Raw genomic sequence first — 12242 nt, 5'->3', positions numbered from 1 at the left:
TCAGGTGTCTTACTGGTGGTGTTGGGTACACGGTGGTGGCATTTACTGAGATGGAGAAGATGGAGGAAGATAAGGTTTGAGGAAAATCGAGAGTCCCCTTTGGGAATGTTAAATTGGAGGTGTCCATGTGAGACCCTGGATATGTGAGACGGGCACTCAGGAGAGAGGTCTGGACTGAAGAAATCTGGGAGCCATGGGAATATAAGTGCCTGTTAAAGTTGTGGCACTGGATGAAATCACCCCAGGGGGAGAGTGTTGATAGAAGAAGGGGCCCAGGATGGAGTCCTGAGGGAACATCGACCCTCACAGATTTTATAGAGAAGAGGGAGTCGGCAAAGGAGACAGAAGAGATGACCTTTCGGGTAGGAGGAAAACCAGTAGACACATCTCATGACCCAAGTAAAGGAGAACGTTTCAAGAAGGAAGCCATACCCGATTACAGGGGTACTGCCTGAGAAGGCCTGTAAGACAGAATTGACCACACGGAGGTCTGTGAGCTGAGTAAACAGTTTCATCTAATCCGTAGGGACTGAATGTAACTGGAGCAAGTTGAGAAGTAAACGAGAGAGTGGGGACTGTTTGAAGAAATCTGAATGTGAACAAGGACAGAAAACTGTGTCCTTGTAACACCTTATGTTGAACTGACCTTGTTGTTGCCAGAGCCACACAGTGGTCTTAGCTGTACACTCACGGGACATGTTCTGTGTTGGCGAGTGTCTCCATAATCTGCTCTAAGATATGTGCCCCTAAGATTTATCCTCAAGGCAAATGAATTCCAAGCCCCTTAACATTTTGTGTGTGTGAAACCCTGTGTCTCTTTAAGACTTGGTGGTCAGAGTGCTACAGATGGGCACGTCCCATGGGAAATGAATCATTGCATTCAGGTCATCAATGTCGTGGGACAGAAAATGGAGAGGCTGAAGGCTTACCTTTTTCTGATTTGCTTTCTGACTTTGCCATGAACTTTTGCCCTGAACGTACAGTTCTGATTCCTATAAAACTTAAAGTTCCCACCACTTATCCTACCAGCAGTTAGCAGTTAGGGGTCTGTCCAAGCTGGAAGGAGCTTTGGACACGATCCACAGGTCCCATTCAAAGGCCCCTTAAGTGCAGTTTCTTGTTCATTCACTGATTCATCTTTTGCTCCTGCCCCATAGTGAGTGTTCAGAGTCAAGGATCTGGGGTCAAACTGCCTGGTTCAAATCCCAAGGATTAATTACCCTTTCCGTGCTGCCTCTGAGAAATGGGGATAATAATACTTAGTTCAGAGGGCTGTTGGGAGAGTTACTGATCAAGGGCTCAACAAATGGTAGCTATTACTGTGATTTCATTTGTCCCTGTGGACGGTGGTTCATCGAAGCATACCAGTTGTAACTCTCATGAGGGCCTGAGGTCACGCGGTCGGTTCCTTTCCTTGGTGTATCTACAGAGCCTAGTGCAGTACCTAGCAAATGGCTCATCTGTGGCTGGCTAGGAAATAACCGGGAGTTTATTTTTTATTTCTCATCCACACAGAATTTAGTGATTCTTCAGCTTTGAGCTTCTTCCTTCATTACTTCTCATCAGTTGCATTTACTAAAACATCTGACGAGCTCACATCCAATGTGCATTTTGGCCGGAATCTAGAGTCAATGGCTAAAATCTTGGCAAATTCATTGTAGTCCTGGTGTAAAATTGTGAACGTGATTTTCCTTCCTTTGTAGCCGTATCGAACACCTCAAATCCCAAAATGACCTTCTGACCATAACCCTGGAAGAATGCAAAAGCAATGCTGAGAGAATGAGCATGCTGGTGGGGAAATACGAATCCAATGCCACCGCGCTGAGGCTGGCCCTGCAGTACAGGTAGGAAGTGGGGCGGGGCAGGCGAGTAGCCACTTTAATTTAGAAATACATGCATAGCAAGCTTCTGCATGAAAGTAGACAACATAACCAGCAAATGCTAGTGTGCTATATATTGAAAATCAATTAGCACCCTGGTGGCAGCAATTAAGAAAATAAGGGTAATGAGTGTGGTATTAGTAAACAGGTATGTTTCTGTTCGCATGGTCAACTTAAATATTATTTCATTCGAGTAGTATCCCTCAGAACATCAAGTTTTGTGTTACATGTTCAAGTCTTGTTCTTTCTAATCTTTTTTTCCCAGTCTTTATTCATATTCATATATATTTTACATTGTTGTAAATCTGGAGCACTCTCTTCCTTCAGGTTGTTACAGTTTTGTAATGTTGCTTAAAAGTCTCCATTTATTTTGACTGGCTGTATCCCCTACATCAAGTTCATATGGCGTTATTACTCATTTCTCTAAAAGACATTTAGACTTTTGCAGACTCTTGATATTGAAAATAATTCTATGGTGAATAATTTAAAACAAAAGCCTTCATTCTTGTGAGTATTTTCCTCAAGATAAAATCCCTGAAGCAGGAATTACAGGTCAAAGGGTATGAATATTTTCATGGCTCCTCAGGCGTGCTGCCAGTTTTTTCCCATAAAAACAAACCCGTTGAAATGAATATGATTCATTCATTGATGAGCAAGTGGTGTATGAATGTACCACTCTTTTTTTCAGCTTCATTGGCTTTGGAATTTATCTATTTTTAAATTACTGCTTGGGAAAAGCTACGAAACTATGCTCTATTGTTTTCATAGATTCATTCGTGTCACCACTTAGGCATATTTACCGAAGTCCCAGAGTAGCGATTGTATCTTACTCTTGGCATCCTTTACAAAGGTCAGTATTGTTTTAAGAAACATTGCTTCTTCAAAAAACAATATCGAACCTAAATATAGGAGACCAAAGCAAGAAAGCAATCCTACTAGTTGACAGACACAGCAAAGCAAACAGATGATCGTCTCTGACAACTCTTGAAACAGGCCTTTCTGCACCGGCAGTCTGCCTTTCATCCGTACAGAAGAAACAATGTCCCAGCGTCTCTAACTTGAAAGACCAACTAACTGCCCTTGAGAGGAGGAGCTGCCAGTACCCAGAGGCAGTCATTGGACCCTCTTCCTTATCTCTTAGTAAAGGAACTTGAAAGTAAAGACAATAAAAAAACAGTCTGTTGGCTAATAAGTGTTGTGTAAAGCAACATTTCCCCTGCTCAGCTTGGAGAAGCTAATCAGTTCTTTGCTTGGGGGGGGTGAATTTCACTACTGCAGGCATCTGGCCAGGATGACTGAGGCATTAGGCACACGCTCCATCCAGTACAGACGTGGGTCCATGTGGGGTCACAGGCAGCAGTGGCTTTCAAGAGGTCGCTCTTTGATCCTCTACCTGGTGCACCCAAAGAGAGACTAATGTTCTTCCTCTTAGAAATCCATTCTCACACTCTTGTCAGAGGTTTTGTGAGTGTTTCATGAAACAGTTGTACAGACATCTAATAGAACTTTCTGTGATGATGGAACTGTTCTCTGTGCTATCCAGTATGGTAACTGCTAGCCACACATGGCTGTTACACATATGAAATGTGGCTATTGCAATGGAGGAACTGAATTTTTCATTTTATTTACCTTAAATTCTTTTTAATTTAAATATCCACATGTGGCTAGTGGCCATTCTATTGAATAGGTGGGTCTGGGTCAAAATAGTCCCCTTTCTAGGGTGCTGTATGAATTACCTATTATTGTATGACTATTTATTACATCACACGTTCTAGGGTCGGGAATCTGGGAATGACTTGTCTAGGTAGTTCTGGCTCAGGGTCTGTTACGAGGTTCTGGTCAAGCTCTCAGCCAGAGCTGCATCAGCTGAAACCTTAACTGGGGCTGGCAGATCTGCTTCAAAGAAGCTTTGGGTAGGGTCCTCAGTCCATCACTGGCTGTTGGCTGGGCGCCTTAGTTCCTAACCACATGGGCCTCTCCATAGGGCTGCTCAAGTGTCTTCAAGGCATGGCAGCTGGCCTCCTCTATAGAGGATGATCCAAGAGGGAAAGTGAAGGGAGGAGAGAGAGAGACCAGGATGGAAATCACCGTGTTTTTTAATAACCTAATCTCGGACATGACATCCCATGACTTCTGCCTTAGTCACACAGACCAACCCTGCAACAACGTGGAAGGGGATTATGCAAAGGCTGTGGATAGCAGTGTGTAGAGATCAGGGCGATTGGAGAGCATCTCGGGAGGCTGGCTGTCAGGAACCTATTACCTTTCCCTTCGAGCTGATCATCAAAGGGCCAGCAGACTTGCCTCCCTCATCTTTATGGCTTCTCTTGTATTTTTCTAGATCCTAGTTTAAAGTTTAAAAAAACAGGGGCAGGGGAGGGGGCCATGTAACAGAGCAAGACCCTGGCTCTGGCCAGGAGTATCCCTGGGTATTTCCTTGCTGACATGGACGGCGAGGCTGAGAGCCAGGTCCCGAGCTGCTTCCCACCCCGGGCACGGCGCTGCATTGGAGAGGCTCGCCATCCTCTGGCTGAGTTGAGGATGCCGTGTGCTTCTGTTTCAGTGAGCAGTGCATCGAAGCCTATGAACTCCTCCTGGCGCTGGCCGAGAGCGAGCAGAGCCTCATCCTGGGGCAGTTCCGCGCGGCTGGTGTGGGGTCATCTCCCGGTAAGTGTGGCCGGAGTCCCTCCGTCCCCTTCCTTCCTCCTCACCCCCCCGCCTCTCTTGCTCTCCTGCCCCCATCTCGGCTGTTGGCATTGGCACGCCTCCCGACAACATGAAATTCCCTTGTCAAGTGTGTTTTTCATTTTTTCCTCATGACTGAGTGAGTAAATTGTTTATGTTGAATGCAGCAAGAACTGGAGTGGAAACAGCATTACAGACAAGTTAAAACAAACAAACCCTCTCAGGAAACGTACTCTCCCCGGCTGGCAGTAGAACCAGATGGAGTGGGAGGCCCAGGTTCACGATGAAAGGGACCAGCTTTCCCGCAGCCTCTCTCTGATGCTGGTCGTTGAGGGTCCCTTTGCTGCCCACAAGGCCTTTGCCTCTTGTGGCTGCTTTTGTTGGCTGTGCTTTTTCTCCAGGTTTGTTCCTTTGAGTAGGTTGGAAGCGTGGGTTCCCCCTACCTGGTCTCCAGGTGTCGTGGGAATGCAGAGGAACGTTTCATACCTTGCTCTTGTCAGCCTCACCGAATGCGAGCCCTGGGAGCCCCGGGAGCCCCGGCCTGCCCCTGTGGGGGAGCAGAGGTGTTGCCAGCCCACCTCGAAGCCCTGCCTCTCCCTCACCCCAGGGATCATGCGTCCTGTTGGCGTGATTCCTCCCTCCAGATCCACACCGCTTCCCCCTGCTGACCCTCACTGTTGAGTAACTAGAAGGGGTATGAACTGAAAAAGACACGAGTGTGGCATCCTAGTTACCATCGTTTGCCAAAACTTCACCAGTGACTATGGCTCTGGGCATTGAGATGACATGAGGACAGTGGCAGTGGAAATAGTGTTCGGGAGGAAAGACAGCTCCAGGGACAGAGGTGGCCATCTCTGATGCTGAGGCCTGCAGACTCCCTCAGCCTACACCTGATAACAGCAGCTTCTCCCGAGAAGGCATGGCAGGTGAACAAAAAACTGACCGACCACTCCAGAGTCAAAGGTGGGTGGCGTGGGCAGGCTGGGGACCAGGCCACCTGTCATGGACTGGCTTTTCCTTGCGGGCTGGGAGCCCACGTTAGAGCTAGTCCTTTCAGGACACACCTTGCAGAGAAGGTCGCCGTCGGGGTACCTCCAGAATGCGTCCCTCTCCTCCTTGCCAGCTCCTTGCTCCCTGCCTGGGCTCTAGCTTTTGCACTGAACATTCACCTATTTTTCCTCCTTCAGTTTTGACATGGACAGGAATCTGAAGCAAGTCTGAAGGGAATGAAGTATCCTGGGTATTAATTTCCTGCTTCATATCCAAGTCACCCAGCGAGGAAGCAGGCCTCCATTTGTACGGGTGACCATCCTCCACCCCCCTCTCTGGGATTTCTGGTTTTTTTTTTTTTTTTTTAATAGGATTACCAGCCCAGCCCAGAAGTAGAAACTCTGCCAGCATTTCCATTAGGAACCTCATTTTTCAGGGTCTTTTAACCAAACCATAAAACTTTATTCCTCCTCTTAAACAGATTCTAAAATGATCTTGGCCTGCTGTCAGGTTTTTTTGGGTTTTTTTAATGTAAGTATTAAGGAAAATGATCAATTAAAGGAAAAAATCAATCATCTTATTTCCAGTTTGTATCAGAGGAATGTCTTAAACTGTTCCATCCTTGAAAGGTACCTTTTATGAGGCTTGTACCTACTCAGCACAGTTACTTGGTAGGAGCTGAAAGGACTTAAATAAATCTGCATTTTAAATATTTAAAATCAATAATAAAAGGCCTTGTATTAACATAATCCTGGGTAGCTCATGGGTCTGTTTATAAAATGGGGCAGTCAGTAACACGCCTCTTCAGAATTCAGAGAGCAGTCAGTTGGTGCGACATACGTAAAATATCATATTTGTGGAAGGAGAAAAAAGTATGAAAGTTGTCAGAGAAGTGGCCAGAGGGAGGTCCAGGGAATCTTAGCCTGCGGGACACGGACACCCACGTTTCCTCCCCCTCTCTGTAAAGCAGAGCGTTAATTGACTTTTTAGCAGCTCCCTATTAAATCTCACTCTTCCATTCTGCTGACAACGGCTGCTGACCTGTCAGCCTGCCCTAACGTGCCGTGTAGTTGCACAGGGAAGCAAGTACTAGTCGTAACATTTACCCACAGTGTCAGTTATTGTGGGTTTTTTCTTTGTGTCTTGTTGACTGCACAGGTGTTCGTTCTAGATGATTTAGACCAGTGCTTTTCGAACTGGGCCTGGGAAGCTGGAGGAGTTTCTCTAGGCCTCAGTGGTGGGCGTGGAGGGTGGAGAAGCTGAGTGTATGCCCCCCACCCCTGCCCACTTCAACCAGTTCCACATTTGCCAGTTCTGTATCTTAGGCTTTGGCATAAGCTTTCATATATACACACTTGGAAGATCATGGGCCTGGGCTGCAGAGGTGACAAACCAATGACTTATTTGGCCGGCATGGTTTTTGAAAACACAACAAGAAAGTGACTGTCTTGGGCAGGGAATTCCCTGTCTGGCTCTGTGGTGGTGGCCACGACCCTGACGTCTTGCTCCAGCCCAGTTTCCTGGCCTCTGGAGGCAGGGGAGCTCGCCCCTGGCCATGGCCTAGCTCAGAGAGAAAGGTCAGGGATAGCGTCCATAGAGGACAGTCAGAGCCAGTCTCAAGGTCTCGTTTTAATCATTAGTTTTGTGTCTCGTGCCTACACGAAGCTCTCAGCAAAGCTGCAGACTTGTGGAGAGGTCGTAAGGTTTGGCCTCAGTTTCTCCCTGGCCTCATTCACAGGGAAGTACCAACCAGCGCAGGGGAGAAGGGCCACACAGGAGACTTGGGGCTGGACGCGGGGAGCAGCGAGGAGCCTGGGGAATTAGAAAATCATAGGTTAGAGCTGGAAACAGACCACAGAGCTCCTACTGGCCAGCCCCTCATTTGTCGGGGAGGACCGTGGAGGCCAGAGCAGAGAAGATGCCTTCCTCGGTGCAGTTTCTCGGTGAAGAGCCAGGCCCAGGACGCGCGTCTCTTCACTGGCATTCACCGCTGGACTCCTCTCTACTGCGCCACCCCCCCCCCCCCCCCGAGTAACTGGCTACTGATTGTCCAGACTCACTCCTCTAGACCAGCGCTGATTAACCCATTGGCTTCTCTGCCACGCAGGAGACCCGTCAGGGGATGAAAACATCACTCAGATGCTCAAGCGAGCTCACGACTGCCGGAAGACAGCCGAGAACGCCGCCAAGGCCCTGCTCATGAAGCTGGACGGCAGCTGCGGGGGAGCCTTTGCTGTGGCCGGCTGCAGCGTGCAGCCTTGGGAGAGCCTGTCTTCTAACAGCCACACCAGGTAATTCTCGGCCTTTCTGCCACGAGCTGGATGCGTGCCCACGGGTAGTCCGCTCGCTAGCCTTGACGTGCAGTGACCCAGCTCTTAAGGACTGTGAGGCTTGCTGGAAGACAGAATTCTAACCGCCCCCCACCCCCCCGACCCCAGCTTGCAGCCTGCTCCCGGGAATCAGAATGGGAGAGCTGGAAAGCACCTTCTCACTTCACCAGTGTGGGAAATGCCACCCAGAGAGAAGGGGTGATTTGCTCAAGGAGGTGGAACCCAAACCTACCTTTCTGTCCGGTATACTTCCCCCTTTTGGTTCTACCTTCCATTTCGTTATAGTCCTCGATTTTCAAGAAGTATTTGGGGCGGTGAAGAAGGCCCATGTGCTGCAAATGGTCCTTAAGCACCCAAGACCCAGACCGTATCCTATTTCCAGGCTCCATTCTCTTCCTTCCTCTTGTGCCTCTGTCCTTTGTAAACCCCCCTCAAACAACAGACTTCCCTTCTCTCACCTCTTTGCCTTGTAGAGTGATGCGTAATCATAGCGTGTGCTTGGCAGACACTTAGTCATGAGCCTGGGTTCAAGTTCAGTATCTGTGGATCTAGAAAACTGAAATGGGTACTTGAAAAAGATGGGGAGGGGCTTCCCTGGTGGCGCAGTGGTTGAGAGTCCGCCTGCCGATGCAGGGGACACGGGTTCGTGCCCCGGTCCGGGAGGATCCCACATGCCGCGGAGCGGCTGGGCCCGTGAGCCGTGGCCACTGAGCCTGCGCGTCCGGAGCCTGTGCTCCGCAACGGGAGAGGCCACAGCGGTGAGAGGCCCGCGTACCGCCAAAAAAAAAAAAAGATGGGGAGGAAAGCAGTGAACACCTTGCTAAGCATAATTTGCGGAAGTCATTGGATTCTATTGGATGTGGGTAGAGGGTCAGAACGAAATTTTTTCTAATGACCTTCTCATTTCTTGCCACCAAAACTCCTAAAAACATGAATGCCTTCCCTTTTTCTTTCTTTCTGTAAAATTATAGTTGATTTACAATGTTGTGTTAGTTGCTGGTGTACAGCACAGTGATTCATAGAGATATAGAGATACATGGATATGTGTATTTGGTTATATGGATACATATGGATATATATATATGGATATTTTTTTTTCAGATTCTTTTCCATTATGGTTTATTACAAGATACTGAATATAGTTCCCTGTGCTATACAGGAGGACCTTGTCATTTATCTATTTTGTATATAGTAGTTTGTATATGCTAATCCCAAACTCCTAATTTGTCCCAGCCCACCCCCTTTCCCCTTTGATAAGCATAAGTTTGTTTTCTATGTCTATGATTCCATTTCTGTTTCATAAATTCATTTGTATCATATTTTAGATTCCACATATTAGTGATATCATATATTTGTCTTTCTCTGTCTGACTTCACTTAGTGTGATAATCTCTAGGTCCATCCCTGTTGCTGCAAATAGAATGCCTCCCCTTTATATCCCAGTTCTGTCTAGAAAGTACTTTGTTAGAGATTGTCATGTGATAACCAAATCACAAAAGACAGGAAGGGTAACTCACCCCATTTGTATAGGTGAGAAAACCTAGGGTAGGCTCAGAGGTGAAAGAGTGAGTTGCCTAAATAAGGCTGATAGATAAGAGGGAAATCAGAACCCGAGCCCAGGACTTTGGCACCAAGCATATTATTCTTTTCACTAGGCCAGGTTGGATCTCATGATTTAAAAAAAAAAAAACAGTGTCTGCTTGCAGGTCAAGTGACCAAAGCCACATAAGGGTGGATTCAATCTTAAGAGCAAAAGGAGAGATACTGATGTTTTTTTCGGTATCTGAGAGAAACTTAATGGTCCCATCTGTCTTTCCCACTGGTAGGACCCAGCCATCTGCCTAAGTGCAGATTTAACTGTCCTGGACCTGGTGCCTCAGGAAAGGGGACATTCCCAGTAACGTACTTGGCCAGGTGCCCACAAACACAAGGGACTTATTTCCTCTGGACTGCAGCAACAATTGTCTTATTCAGGGTAGCACAGATGATAATTTATTTTTTTCTTAAAACCAGATTCTTCTGTTTAAACACAGAAAGCAGATGCTCTTCTTAATGACTTTTCCCAATGTGTATAATCTATAATTTCCACCTTCATTTAGCATAAAAATGTAGTTCTCATGTTGTCAATGATACTGTTCTGTTGCATTAGTGAACACAAGACTTGGGTTGACAGGAACTGCGTACCATTTCAGTGGCTTATAAGGGGTGTGTTACAGATCTTTTGCTCATCCCTCCCCACCTGCAAAATAATTTTGTTTTAATCTAAATCAGAGACACATTTAGAGCCAGTCAGGAGCGGGAATGTTTTCTCACCAGCTATTCAGTGGAGACCCTGATTGTGAATATTTCTTAGAAATATTTTAATGTATAGATGAGCCTTGATTTTTGAGACAGGCTTCTTAGAGAAGCTTCATTTTAGGTAATGTACTTCAGTAGGTTGACATAAACTCAGAACATAGTTTCAGTTTGCAAGGATGACCTCACTGAAGAATGGCTCTTGAACTAAATTCAGTCTTCAGTGGATCTTTGCATCAAAGTACAGAGACCTTTAGCTCAGATTTTACTCAATTCTCCTTAAAAGTTCCCTTTCATACTCCCACCCAAATCAGAGCAGCTCAGAGAGGGGGTTACAGGCATTCACGTGGCAACACACGTTCTTGGGACCTGATACAGCCAGGCTGCTTACGTTCAGCGTGGCTCAGAAAAAAAGTCCCAGACCACCAGATGCTTTCATAATTATAATAATTAATTTTGTTTGTAACTCTTGCCATTCCACTCAGCCATTCCCACATGTCAAGATTATGGAAGAAAGACAGACAAGAGGCTTTCTGAGTTGGAAGCTTTATGTAGCTCATCAGTCGCCTCCCCTCCCCCTGTAGCCAGCTGGCAGAATTCTAACCAGAGAGTCAGCCCGCTGTTCCTCCAGGTCTCAGGAAGGGAATGCTGAGTACCAGGCCTCCAGACGCCTTTCTGGCAGCACGGGGCAGCCCCCGGTAACAGCAAGGTCATGGTTTCAGAAGGCAGCAGCTGAGGGGCAGTTACCAGCAAGGAGAATAAAAACGGCAGGCAGCCCATCAGTTGACTCTGCAGTCTGGAGCCCAGGGATGCTGCTGTTTCAGTTTTGAAACATTTCATTTTTTTTTTTTTTTTGCAAAAATACAGCCGTGGCCGCATCAGAAAGTGTAATTATCTTAATGGGCAGAGTAACTAGGTAATGTGGGTTGCCTGGATAGCTTTATCAGTGTATCACGACAGAGAGGCAAGTGGACTAAATGGATGGGAAGTGGGAATAGGAATTCTCGGTCAAGCCCACCCTTTTGGTCAAGCATCACAGTTTCAGCTCACCGGGTGGAAGCACAGTCATCGATCTAAATCTACGAAAGGACGAGGGGCCAAGACAGAGTAAGCCACAGCAAGTCTGTCCTCACGGAGGCTGGAGTCCCTTTTGTCCTGCCATCAGGTGTGGATCGGGTTGAGGCTGTGAGACTGGTGACTGCAGCCTTGCAGTGAGCTCTGGGAACATCCAGGGAACCGGGGTCCCACCTGGCTGACCACTCACACTGGGGCGTGATCCCCAAATTGGAATGGAGAGTGGTGGGGCTCCCAGCCCTCACCCTCTAAGTCAGCCTTAAGATTAAGATGAAGTTTCACTGAGACGGAAAGAAAGGCTGAGGACCGTGGAAGCACGTCCATTGAAAGGGTAAATGGGACTGAAACAGCCATCCGGTTAGGACAGGCCTGTGCCCCACCACCAGCAAGCTTCCGGGCACGAGAGTCAGATTAGGTCTGCCTGTCGTAATAGGCATCTTTACTTCCCTCTGAAAACCAGAGGTGCTTTCCCCATCCAAGTACCAGGAGAGTCCATCCAGAGTCCTTGGGATTAATGCTGAGAAGTGCTGGTAAATTCTGAAGCCCAGCTCAGACACGGTACTCCACATGACAGCATAGCATGGTGCTCAGGCCTCCTGCGAAAATGTCCTCGTCACTTATCATTTAGGTTCTATGGGAACTAGATAGAGACCTGAAATGCTTTCGCTTTTCTTTTTTTTAAGACCTAACTTGCTGATCTCAAAAGAATTATATGCTCATTGTAAAAATAAACTGAACAGTTAAAATCCAAGCATGACATAAAATTCCCCGTGCTAGGACCCTCCCTGGAAAGGACACTGCACACAGTTTGGAGCGTATCCTCACAGATTTAAGTGTCCATTTTTTATGACCTAGACCTTTGGTTGCCAGTGACAGAAACATACTCAAATAGCTTAAAAGGGGGTCTTGGTGGAAGGATATCAGGTCTCCCACAGAGGAGCCGCGTACCTGGGCAGAGGGCTATAGTGAGCCCGGGCAGAGGAGAACCG

The 12242-nt window shown here is 47.2% G+C and overlaps 1 protein-coding gene across 4 annotated transcripts in view; it reads left to right on the top strand.

Moving 5' to 3' along the window:
• MCC (MCC regulator of Wnt signaling pathway) overlaps positions 1-12242 on the top strand; it is a 432932-nt gene that overhangs the window by 383086 nt on the left and 37604 nt on the right. For all 4 annotated transcript variants that reach the window (XM_027100123.1, XM_027100130.1, XM_027100138.1 and 1 more), the window contains 3 exons: positions 1704-1844; positions 4444-4547; positions 7663-7846. In XM_027100123.1, coding sequence (XP_026955924.1) covers positions 1704-1844; positions 4444-4547; positions 7663-7846 — 429 coding nt within the window. The remainder of the gene's footprint in view (positions 1-1703; positions 1845-4443; positions 4548-7662; positions 7847-12242) is intronic.

Source organism: Aethalodelphis obliquidens, unplaced genomic scaffold (assembly GCF_003676395.1).
Source record: "Aethalodelphis obliquidens isolate GAN/ISIS:26980383/991018 unplaced genomic scaffold, ASM367639v1 scaffold4, whole genome shotgun sequence".
NCBI lineage: Eukaryota > Metazoa > Chordata > Mammalia > Artiodactyla > Delphinidae > Aethalodelphis > Aethalodelphis obliquidens.
The sequence above is the reverse complement of the archived record's forward strand: the minus strand, read 5'-3'. Positions and strand labels throughout refer to the sequence as shown.